The 12,906-nt window shown below is 45.1% G+C and overlaps 1 protein-coding gene across 1 annotated transcript in view; it reads left to right on the top strand.

Moving 5' to 3' along the window:
- The window catches only part of disc1 (DISC1 scaffold protein), a gene marked incomplete at its 5' end in the record, with an annotated part of 64,296 nt that overhangs the window by 36,213 nt on the left and 15,177 nt on the right, over positions 1-12,906 (top strand). Inside the window, one exon of the mRNA XM_080740654.1 lies at positions 11,086-11,332. Coding sequence (XP_080596780.1) covers positions 11,086-11,332 — 247 coding nt within the window. The remainder of the gene's footprint in view (positions 1-11,085; positions 11,333-12,906) is intronic.

The following is a 12,906-nucleotide window of genomic DNA, read 5'->3' as shown; positions in this document are numbered from 1 at the left end:
TGCAACCCCGACACACACTTGTCTCACCAAGAGGTGTAAAACAAGAAAGTAAACCAAGTGCTAATATCCAAAGATAGATCCTTTCGCCTCCCCCCCCCCCCCCCCCCCCCAACCGACCCTCATAGCAGCACACAGCCTCCCAGTACTCACCTCCAGGGTGCAGGGTGGAGTACTTATTGTAAAGGAAAAACAGAGGGGGAAACATGTAGACCACTTAAACTTAAGGGACTAAATTTGTTAACTGATACCGGTATACACTTGTTTCTGTGTACAATGTTGTTTAATACAGTACTTGCTCAATCTGCTGTTTTGGGGGAATATTGGATATTTGCTATCTCTGTACCTTTGGTCCGATATTACATAGGCTGTTTAGTCCCGGCCCTATTAATATGTTATATATCGATGTAAGGCATGGTTAGTTTCATGTTTCTAGTTCAGTGTGTTTGACTTAGGTCTGATGGTTTTAATTCAGTCTGACCAGAAGCAAAGGGATAAAACATATCCCCACTGGTGATAAAAACAGAGGAAGGTTATATCAAAAACTCCCCAGAAAATCAAACCCTTACACACCTTCATCTATAACTTCTCACTCTGTCCCACGTCCTCTGACCTATTCTCAGCACTTTCACTTTCTTTGATTGATTGTTTGATTGATTGAGTACTTTATTAACAGTTTGTATAGGAAAAGCACAGGACAGCACAGTTCAGATACAAGGTCTACCAATAGGATTTAAACCCAAGAAAGCAATGACTTGTTTACATTGGGATCCTTTTGTACAAAATGTTGTATTCAATTCATTCTCTTCTTCATACTTCACACTTCATGTATATCTACATGTATACCTCTCTATTCAAGTTCCAATTTCAGTATCCCCTCTCCCCCACCAAGGTCTGCCTTATTGCCCGCGTTACACAAACCAATTTAGACAGTCATCGTACTGGGCGGCACCTAAACCAGCAGCGAGTGGCGTGTTGTTCACGGTGACGGCCGGCCCCAGGCTGACGTCCACTGGAGAAGGACTGTGGATGTGCTGAATCTTGAGAGCTTGAGGGCGTTTTGGAGCAGAGTCCACTGTCAGCGTCTGCTCACTCTCGCTCCATGGAGATCAGTGCAGCTTAGCTTGTCTCTCTCTCCGCCGCAGACAGACACGAGCAAGCAGCTCTGACACTCTACTGTCTGCGAGAGGTCTTTTATGTGGTTCACTTCTGAGTGCTGTAGCTTGCGCTGTGCTTTTACCGATGAATGAATGGTGCTGATAAATGGACAAGACAGCCTGCAATTACAGTCCTATTACTGTACTCTGTACTTTCCTCTCTTCCTCTATAACTCTATATCTGAATGTCTTGCTGTCTCTCTTTTGTTCCCCTCTATTCTGTTCTGTTTCTGCGGTTTGTGTGTGTCCTTTTAGGGAGAGAAAGAGAGGTAAGGAAAGTGCTGTTTCCTCATGCAGTGGCTCAGGTTAGAAGACCTTTTGTTCAAGCAAAGAGGAGCACATTAGTGAGTGGCGGAGTAGTGGAGGTTGTGCTGGATACAAAGAGGAAAGGAGAAAAGATGAGATTTTGTTTCTCTGAGGTTGCATCAGGTCCTGAAAAGCACATTATCGTCACTGTCGGGCAGAAACCTTGTATCTCCAAGTTTCAAATGTGCATGTTTTTTTGTAAATGAAAGCCCTGCCTCATCATATAAGACTGTCGTGCAAAACTAGTGAAAATAGCAGATCGGCTATTTTCACTATTTTAAATTGTTTCTTTTTAAATGATGAATAAAAAGGGTTTTGGACATACAAGGTTTCTACCCGACAACAGCAATATACACTGTCAAATCCCAGGTGTTTGTTTAACTATTTGAACACCAGCATCCTATTCTGGGGGGAACATTTGCCAAAAAAATTGCCGATCTACAATCTCTTGAGCTTGTAGAGCTGCTGTTTTTTGAGATTTGGTGTAGATCAAAAAAGAATGCAAGTAAAGTTGCAACTCGGGTGCGTTTTAATAGGAGCATTGCAAGATGCAGAGCAGAGTGCTTACAACCCCCTTAGCTGTTCTACATCACTGTAAAGCATGGCCTTGCATGACTTATTGCTTTTATAAATCAAGGAAAATCATCGCCCACACTGATTTGTCTGCACAAAGAATGGTACCCAATATATCGTATGCTGTGTTTAAAGTAATTTAGAATGCAATGCATGTATTGCTAATATGCAGGACATTGGGTGAAGCAAAATAAATGAGCACTTCTCTTCCCTTGTCATCCTAGGAAAAAAACGAAACTGTAATACATTCATGAATAGTGTAAACACACGCTGTTGGCGCAATAATACTGATGCATTTGTGTTTATACTATAGACACACATGCATCACTATTATTGCGCCAACATTTCCTAATGGGACAGCTGCTATATTAACAGATTTCGCTGGGACCCGTGGAACCCCCTCATGGACCCCTGGGGGTCCCCGGACCACTGCCCTAAGAGTGCGAGTGCGTCCTCTTCACTGTGTGACAGAGTGTTTTTTAAGATAGCGGCTTATGAAAAAGATTATCCTTGGAGCAGCGTGGCTCTCCTTTCTGGAGGGGAACCAACCATGACACGCTCATGAAGGACCAGGCAGAGGGTCTTGTGTGGTCTCAAAGCCCAGCAAGGGGGGCACACCTCAGGACCCTTTCTGTCAACTGGACATATGGCATGCCCCCAGTCCCCCACCCCAGCCCAGCCACATCATGGCAGTAACTATAATCACAGTACACAGATCTAAGGCAGTGGTCCTCAACCTTTTCAGGCCGCGGCCAACCAAAATAATCATATTGGAGCTGGGGACAATGTTTCACATTAAGCTAATCATCTGGGGACCCCCAAATGATCAAAGGTACTGCATAGATACAAGGCTCTATACACAGCAGCCATTGGCGTTTTACCAATGATACTAATTAAGGCTCTGTTACATTTAGTATAGAAGGTCAGAATGGCACAGAGCCTTAATTAATATCATTGATAACACTTGTGAAGGAAGTAAGGAAGCAGCTCAATTTCCTGCCAATATGGCTCCTGTGCATAGAGCTATTATACAATTATTGAACATCACACTCTTTTTATGGTTCCCTGTCTGCCAGATTATTCATTGATCTTATTAGAAAGGGGCCTTAGAATGCTTTTGCTGTGCATTTCAGTTTATTGTTGATGTTATCATAGTCTATAGAAAAAATGCAATATTGATGATCACTCCATATCTAACATATAATTTTCCGAATGTCTGTCTGTCTGTCTGTCTGTCTGTCTGAAACCGCGTTTCTCCTCAGTGGCTGGAGCAATTGATCTGAAATCGCATCACCATCAGCATATGAACACACCTGACATAACTGTGAAGCCCGTTTGTCACTTTCACAAATCGTATGCTGTATAATTGCATTTTTATGGTGTATCTATATCTATTTAGCCTACAGTACCTTTTGTGACCACACATGTTAAGGGAGGGGCGCTGTTGTTCAGGCCATGCACAATCACACACAAACCCACACACACACACACACACACACACACACACACACACACACACACACACACACACACGGGGGGGGGGGGGGGGGGGGGGAGTGTGTGTGTGTGCAGGCGGGCGGGGGGGGGGGGGGGGGGGGTCTGGCCCTGTTACAGATGTTGTCCAAAATCATGCAGATCGGTACACAGTATCTCTGTAGCCGTTAAATGGAACGGGTATTTCTTACATTGATGCTCCTACATATTAGCATGCAAGCACCAGTTAAAGTTACTTTCCATCCCTCATATACTGTGTGCACAGTGCACATCCCATAATCCACACACTGCACATCATTTCGGAGCTCATATCTTTGAACGGGTAAGGGCTAGTTGATATTGATTGAGAGAACATTCCCCTTTCTGTCTGTTCAGGCCTTTCCTCTGTGAACAGCTCCCATGATGCATTTCATGGAGAACTAGAAGCAGTGCTCTTCCGAGCACAGGTCTCCACCAGGCCGTGCGTACTGGTGGTGTTACTGTATAATAGGCCAATGTAAAAAGGGTGGCATATGTTCCTCACCTTAGATCTTTCATGGCAATCGGACGCTGCATGCATGATTTGAAGCATTGTGTTCCAAAAATGTGTTTTGCTAAAGTCTACCTAATGGTGGCGCTATAACAGGCCAATGTGAAAAAGGTAGCATTTGTTCCTTGACCTAGTGGGAATATGTGTGGCAAATTTCACGGTAATCGCAAGCTGCGTTGATGATTGGAGGCATTTTGTTCAAAAGCGGAGCAATCCTGCAAAATGTGGAAGCTAATATTAGCCAATCAGGATGGAATATGAAATATCAGACTGATCGGACTTGATCACATGACTATAGAGATACTGTGTACCGATTTGCGTGATTTTTGCATAAAATCTCAAGGAGTAATATCCAAAAATGTGTTTTACATATGTCGGCCCAAAGGTGGCGCTATAAAAGGCTGATGTGAAAAATGCAGGGCAAAGGTTTATCCTTAGCCTCTAGGGAGTGCGCTTACAAAGTGTGAAACTGATCGGTGGAGTTATAGGTAAAACCACAAATCGGCCTGTTATAGCGCCACCATGAGGCTGATTTAAAAAAAATTAAGTGGCATTTCTTCCTCGGCCTAGTGGGAACGTGTGTGCGCGATTTCATGATAATTGCACTTTGCGTTTGTGATTTGAGGCATTTTGTTCCAAACGGCTCAATCCTACAAACTTTGGAAGCCAATCTTAGCCAATCAGGATGGAATATGAAAAATCGGACAGATCCGTGTCGATCACATGACTGTCGAGAAACTGCCTACCGATTTGTAGGATTTTTGGACAAAATCTGGAAGAGTAGTGCACCGAAATGTGTTTTGCGAACATCGGCCACTAGGTGGCGCTAGAAAAGGCCCATTTGAAAAATTTAGGGCAGAGGTTCTAGATTGACATCCAGGGAGTGTGTGTGCTCACTTTGGCAGCGTCCGGGCCAACGGCGACTGAGATTAGGCGCTCACAAACTGCGAGGACGCACGGACGGACGGACGGACGGACGCACGGACGCACGCACGGACGGACGGACGGACGAAGGGGAAAACATACTCTCCCTCAGCCTTCGGCTGGTGGAGACAACTAATCATCCTGTATGTACGGTCTATGGTCACCAATAAAACAACGGCACGAACAGAGCAGACCAGGACGTCACATCTGTCAAGACTAGCTGCTAAAAGCCAGATTAAATTCAACAGGTTTACCCCCAGTGACATCACTGGAGTAAACTTCTTCAGGCTTTTAGAGACACACAGAAGACTGCTCAGTTGTATGAAAATGTCCCTTTAAAAAAAAAAAATCCCTTTAAGCAGCAGTAGTGATGTCTGGCCAGTACCTGTTTGGCACAGCCATATAAACCACCAACTAATTCATTGTCTGCATACATTACAGTACATATAGGCTACAAGTGGATACACACACACATGAGCACACACATGCACACACTATTATGCCAATAATTTCTTCTGAACCTTATTTGCCACAGGAGATATCCTGTAAAACACTATTTCTCAATGTCTGCTCTGGGGACAACCAGGGGTCCATTTAATTCCATTTGTACACTCTGAGTTAAATAAACACAGAATATTTGACATTGTAGACTAGATTGGGGTCCCAGAGATTCGGTGCTAACCACTCCTACATCTGGCTGTGTCTGTCTCCGGACTGCCATTGGTCAACTGGTGTCTGTTTGTACGCCCAGGGTCACATTGGCCAAGCTTCACGGGACGCTTAAAGGAATTAACTCATATATAGCACCCCTCCCTTCACACTGGGTGTTATTTTTTTGTAATTTATTATTAAATGATGTGGCCGAATACATGTCAAACTGGGGTCCTTGAAATGAAAACAGCCACTGATAGAGTGCATGACTTGACAGAGGAGTACGTCACACACTGCAGGCGAGAAAGCTTTTGTTGCGCACGTACCCACAATAGAAGCCCTTTGTCTCCCCAGACGCCAGACAACCTACGTACCTCACACACACCCTGCATCCATCTCACCTCATCTAATAGTCATCACACCGTACGCACCACAATTTTAGCACCCGCTCTCAGGCGTGTGTGTGTGCGTGCGTGTGTGTGTGCGCGCGTGCGTGCGTGTTTGTGTGTATGCGCGTGCGTGCGTGCGTGTGTGTGTGTGTGTGTGTGTGAGTGTGTGTTTCAGTAATGGCGTGACACACTGAAGGTTGGAACATTCCTGTTCCCCCTTTTTTAATGTGAATGTTACATTTTTAATGTGTTACTTTTTTGGAAGCATTGTCCCGAGACATTTGAAGGACATTTTCTTTTTTGAGCATTTCTTTTTGTTCTTTAAATTGATTATTCTACATCTCAGTGCTGTGATATTCCAGGTGAGGGATCACATCATCATAGCCTATATGCATATTCTTCATGCAGCGTAAATGTGGTAATGGGGACATGCTGATATACTGTAGAGTTAGGAAATAGCTAGGATACTTATAGCTACAGTAATGTACTTGGGATGCTGATAAATGGATAAAATATAGCTACGATGCTGATTAAAAAGATAGACCTAAAATGAGTTAGGATACTGAAAGTATTAGTGAGAGTTAAATGAACACTCTTAAAACTATAGAAACCTTTAAAGTGTGTGTGTGTGTGTGTGTGTGTGTGTGTGTGTGTGTGTGTGTGTGTGTGGGGTGGGGTGGGGGGGGGGGGGGTGCACAGTGGTGCAGTCAGTAGGGTGTCGCTGTTACTACATGTCATCTTTCCGACACCCGACTCTAACCCTCACCCTAACCCTAACCTCCGTGGAGTGAGTCGCTAACTCTCCGGTCGAAATGATGGTCATTCGAAAGAGATTTATTTTGCCCAGTCGGTAGCGCTGTCGCCTCACAGCTAGAAGGTCTGGGTTCGATTCCGGCTGGGGGACGCTGTGGGCGCTGGGGGCGTGTTCTCTCTTCTGTGTCATCAGCACCCTATAGTAGGTGGGGTTGGCGAAAGGGCCTTTCTGTGTGGAGTTTGCATGTTCTCGCCAGGACCCCTAGGGTAGGTACCCTCACAAAATACATGCAGTAATCCTAGACTCTATAATGCCTCCCCTTGGCCAGCCGGGGCACCTGATGGAGGGGAAAGGAACTGTTTGGAATAACGTGTTCCTTCCACGTGCTACGTCCTACTGGGGAAACTCCCCACTGTCAGGTGAAAAATGGGTTACAAAATTGTGGGCTAATTTCTTTTAGAAAAGTAAAAGATTTCTGTTGTTGAAATTCATATTCCTTCCCAAAATGTCCAAGTGTTTTTGAACATATCAGATCTACAAGCCACAATACGTCACATCGTGAAGCTTGTTAATTGGCTAGTCAATGTATATGAGTGGAGGGCAGCGATCCAGGACTCCAGAGTTGGTGTTGGCTAGACCACACTCCCTCATAGCATAAGGTACATAAAGTGGTTAAACTGATTTTATATTAGTTATATTAACACATTTTGCTGGGGACCCTCTGGAACCCCCCTCAAAGACCCCTGGGAGGGTCCCCCGGACCCCACTTTGAGAACCAGAGCTCTCTACACCACCCCTTCCTCCTCCTTTGTGTCTTTGTTCCTGACGCCTGGAGGAGAAAGAGCAGTCCTGTCAGTCTAGCGGTCCCACAGGGGGGCCGAGGAGAGACTGAGAAGCAGTTAGTGTGTGTGCCCACCTGTCTCTCCCCCCTATTACCATGCCATCAGCAGAGCAGGGCGCCCACACTCTGCCACCATGCAGCAGGCCAGGCTGGCTGGCTGACTGCCACCAATTAACCCCAAGTCCAGCAGTACATATCTGCGGTGACCCACATGTCACCGTCACAGGGATCCTATAAGGAGTTGACACCGCCTAATTTCTTGGTGTACCGTCACGCCGACGCAGGTCATTTGTAATAAATTGTGGTTGTAGACGGACGGGGAGTGGCTTTGGTGATCGATGGAGCCCTGTTTGACATTTTGTTTTTAGGAATATAATGTTGTGTGTCAACGTACGTTTCCACACAGACTGATTTATGTGTGTACCGTGTGTGGTTCAGGGTGTGCACACATTTCCCATGCATATCTGTGTGTGGGTGTGTGGGTGTGTGCGCGTGCGTGCATGCGCGTGCGTGCGTGCGTGCGTGCGTGTGTGTGTGTGTGCATGTGTGCGTGTGTGTGCATGTGTGCGGGCATGTTTCTTTGGTGGGGGGCGTGTGTCTACTTATATGCAGATCTACTGAATGTTTGGTGGGGCGAGGGTACTCTACTGCCGTAGCACATGCCCCAACATCCTTGCAGGCTTACACAAAGGCAAAATGTAATTTAGTATGAAAGCCTGCAGATCATGTCTGTCCGTCCGTCCGTCCGTTCGTCCGTCTGTCCATGCGTGCGTCACGCCTCATGTCACGCTCCATATGGCCATAAGATCCCTGATGTCATCAATATTAAGCCCATATCTGGGAATGTCCATATATGGACATATTGAGTCAGTCTCATGATAACCAGCGTGACTGTCGCGACGCAAGTCACACTTGCAAATGAATTACGTCCTTGTACCTTTTATGCCCATATATGGAGATCCCTGATTTCATCAATATGAAGCCCATATCTGGGAATGCCCATACAGTACATGGACATATTGTGTCAGTCTCTGTTGTTTCAGCGTGTCGCTTCTCTCCCTTAGGGCGTCTTACTGGTTTAGATGTTATGCAGATAGATAACAGGTCATTGTTGACCTGGCACCGTATAGTGTGTATAGTTTCAATGCACAGTTTATTGTTTTTTTGAAGGGATATTTTTCTGCAGTTAGACTGACGATAGGCTGTTGGTTTACTTGTGATCCTAGATTACTATTGCTATGCATTTCATGTATTACCTTGTGTTGTTCTTGCTTATTGTAAATCGCTCTGGATTAAGAGCATCTGCTAAATGCCTAAATTGTAAATTGCAAATTGCATGTGTGTGTTTGGTGCGGTCGGACGTGCATATCAACCATACAGTATGTGTGTTGTGGTGGTGGTGGTGGGGGGGGGGGGGGGGGGGGGGGGGTGTAGTATATCTACCTACAGTATTGTGTGAGACTGTGCGCTCCTCTCTCCACTTCAGGAGTAGAGGAATAACAATGGCACGGCTCATTGGCTGTCCCCTCCACTATAACAGAATTGAAAAGCAGCGATGTTGAGTGCTGAATTGGACGAGGGCAGGGGGGGATGGGCAGAGCAATCTCTCCATTGTCTGTGTGCCAGATGAAAGGCTGGTGAATGGCTGGGAGGCACGCGTTGGCACGGTGCAAAGGTTGGCAGCCTCTTCAGAGAGGAGATGGGCTGGAAAACAACTGGCATTCAATGTTTTCAAGGCTGCATCTCGGCAAGAAAAAGAGAGCCAGAGAGTGGAGGGAGGGGACGATGGAGACATGTTGTATTTAGTCCTCTTTTTGTGTTGCATTGTCCTTTTTTCTTTATGGATAACGTATTTGATCCAAAAAGAGATTTTCGTTGGACTATATTTCCTGTCAACTTCAGTTAAATTAATAGTTTTTCCACACAAGTAAAAATATTAAAAATAAAGCGTGTGTGTGTGTGTGTGTGTGTGTATGTGTGTGTGTGTGTGTGTGTGTGTGTGTGTGTGTGTGTGTGTGTGTGTGTGTGTGTGTGTGTGTGTGTGTGTCTCACTGTTACATAGATACGTAACCAGTGGTGTGTTCTAGACTTTTTTTGAGGGCATACTATAATCTATGATCAGTGGCTATTCGTGTGGCCAGGGCATACGCCAGTGCATAATGCCTATCAGATACGCTACTTTGAAAGGTTCACGAGGGCATACGCTTTTTAAAAAAAAATCTTCACAGCATACGCTGTATACCCGCGTGACAGGTAGAACACAGCACTGTACGTAACCCTCCCTAATCCTATACAAATCTGATGCTTTTAAAAGGTTCATAGAAATTACTTCGACATGAAAGTAATTTGTTATGTATAAAGGTCACTGAATAAATGATGAATAAATATGAATATTTAAAAGCCCAAAGGTTGTGATTCAAGAATGTATTCATTTTAGTACAATCAATAACCTTTAACCCCTGTTTTCCTCAAAAATGTATCGTAATTTAACTGCCCCAGGGCTGCAGATGGAAATGAGCTAAACCTGCTACAAAGCCTCACATCTCTTTACTTTTAACTGTATTTGTACATGGTCCCCAATTAAAAAAACAATAATCTTAAAGAAAAAACATAAACATAAAAGCTACAGTAGCTTCCCTTTTGGACTGCCGATCTGTACTTACGGTTTCACATTCTGCCACAAACCCTTTTGCAGAGGAACTCGTCGTGTCAACACAGACAAAGTACTGTAAATGAAATCCTTCTTGTGCAAGGACAAGTGTGGAAGATACTGCTTGTGGAGAGAGGGGGACTTAAAGCCTAAATATCATATTTGTCATGATGTCATTTGTGTTTACCAGATAGTAAACAATACTGACCAGCTCAGCCTAAATAACAGTCATGACAGATTGTAAGTGCTGAGCATTTTGTTTTGGGAACTCATTCGATCCGGTGGACAGTATCCTGTTTATAGTCTTAAAGCATACATCTGGGAGGAGGTCAGAAGGCCAAGTTGAGAGAGAGTGGAGGATGATGACTAATTGTGTCTGGGTGTGTAAATAAAGCAAAAAAGAACAGCGTGATCTGCACTCACCCTGGACCCCTGCTCGGTGACCCCATCAGGGGGCTTTTCTCTCTCTCTCTGCTGCATGTCTTTGAAGAAAAGGGCAAAGTCCTTTGGGGAAGAGGTCATTCTTTAAAGTTGGACCATGAAAGTGAAACACTTGAATCCCTTCCTTTTTTCCCCTCACGCTTTATTGCTTGTATGTTATTATTTGAGTCGATCGCTTTTTGTGTGCGCCTCTGACCAGCTGCAACGGAGCATTTTGTGCTCGATGGCGTCTACAGTGCTTTCGTAATTGTAGGGAGGCCGTTTTTGTACCGGCGTTTGTGGGCAATACAAAGTCAGCAAATTTTAAATGGACTCCCAGGATCTTCCAGTGTGTGACAGTGTGTGACAGTGTGTGCTCTGTGTGCCTCTCTCTGCATAGCTGTGGCTGTCCGGCCTTGGAGCGGGTGTGGGAGGCCGACCTGGAGGCGTGTCACCTCTTCTTGCGAGGCTTCCAGCAGCTCCGCACGCCCAGCTGCAACGGAGCGGACGTAGACGTTCTCCCTGCCCCGGCGGTGTGTTCCCAAGCCCAGCCGTGCACCAAAGAGGAAGAGGACTGTGCCATGCTGACTGCTCTGGGTGGCCGCTGGTGCCCAGAGGCCAACCTACAGAACTCAGAGTTCACTAAGGTATTTGTAACAACGCACAGCCTGTAGAACAAAACACCAGTGCATTATTCAGTTAATGCTTGTGCATGCATGCATATACCCGACGTCGATTCTGTGATCATTCGTTTATTGCTTCCAAGCACTTGGGGATATGGGTGAAACAAGCCTGGTCTCAGTAAAACTATTCAGTATGACATAAAATCCTAATCAAAGGAAACTTTTAACATACTGATGAATGAACTAATGATGAGTTATAGGGCTTCTATTAACACATATAGGAGTTCTATTAACACATTACAAAGACACAACCGATAAAGACACTTACAGGTCTGGAAGTTTATGGGGGGCTCTTGAAATTAAAAAGTTTGAGAACCACGACTGTAGATGATCAATCTGGATGTCAAGTACTTCAGTTATTGTCTCTGTTAAATACAAACCGTAGACTACACGTGAATATTTACAGGTTTTCTTTGACAACAACACACTCAGCTGGGGGATACAAGCCTGGTCTGAATTGCTCTCCCGGTGATGGGCTTTGTAGCTGCATTGTTACCTTGGATACGGTGTAGCCTAGTATTACATTTGAAATATAAAATGCTTACAAATCCGTACCCCTTACAACTATCGAATAATGTTAAATAAATGTGTTCATTACCGGATTTTGCTACTAGACATAGTAACCATTTCAAGCCCAAATGAACATGCTTGAGGCTTATGTTACATTTGGAGCAAACATTCAGCTCTTAATCTGATTATCCAAGTTTGTTTACTACAGCGAGCAGTTACTAGCTTTCTATTGTTTTAACTTGGAGGCATTTATAAGGACAAATGCGGGTGATGGTGGCATCCATTCGGAAACATGCTTTCCCAGACACTCCCATTCGAGTTTGTGCAAGATTGCATGCCTTTATTGAGCAAATGGAAGTGTGTGTGTGTGTGTGTGTGTGTGTGTGTGTGTGTGCGTGCGCGCGCGTGCGTGCGTGCGTGCGTGCGTGCGTGCGTGCGTGCGTGCGTGCGTGCGTGCGTGCGTGCGTGCGTGCGTGCGTGCGTGCGTGCGTGCGTGCGTGCGTGCGCGCGCGCGCGCGCGTGTGTTTGCATGTGTTTTGTATGCATGCACTCGCATATCTCTGTGCCACGTGTGAGTGTTCTTTGCTGGACTCTCTCACACTTTGACTTGAGGTCCACAGCCTCGGGGTCCAGCTCCGTTCATTCCCTCCTTTCCCTCAAACTTTCCAACCACCCACGCAGAGAGTCCTGACAAGCCTGTCTGGGATTGGAAGAAAGCCAAAAGACTAAAACAAAAACGAAGAGACTATGCTTTGCCAGAGTTGTTGTTCCATGTTGTTATTTTGGCTAACCGATAATAGCTGCTGTTCGGGGACAGAAATTCTATAAATGTGATTTTTACAAACTGTACAGTAACCTCCTGATCTTCAGTATTTATATCCTGAAAGATGTCCCAAGGAATAGTCAATAATGACCCCTGGTGCATGTTTACTGGTAGAATTCCCACTTCCACTCATTTTCTAAGTGGGAGCTGTTTATTTTCACCCGAAGAATAGACAATTCTCTGTCTATTAATACCCACACCTGTT

This window comes from Nannobrachium achirus, assembly GCF_963921795.1.
Source record: "Nannobrachium achirus genome assembly, chromosome: 13".
NCBI lineage: Eukaryota > Metazoa > Chordata > Actinopteri > Myctophiformes > Myctophidae > Nannobrachium > Nannobrachium achirus.
This window is presented reverse-complemented; position numbering and strand designations above follow the sequence as displayed.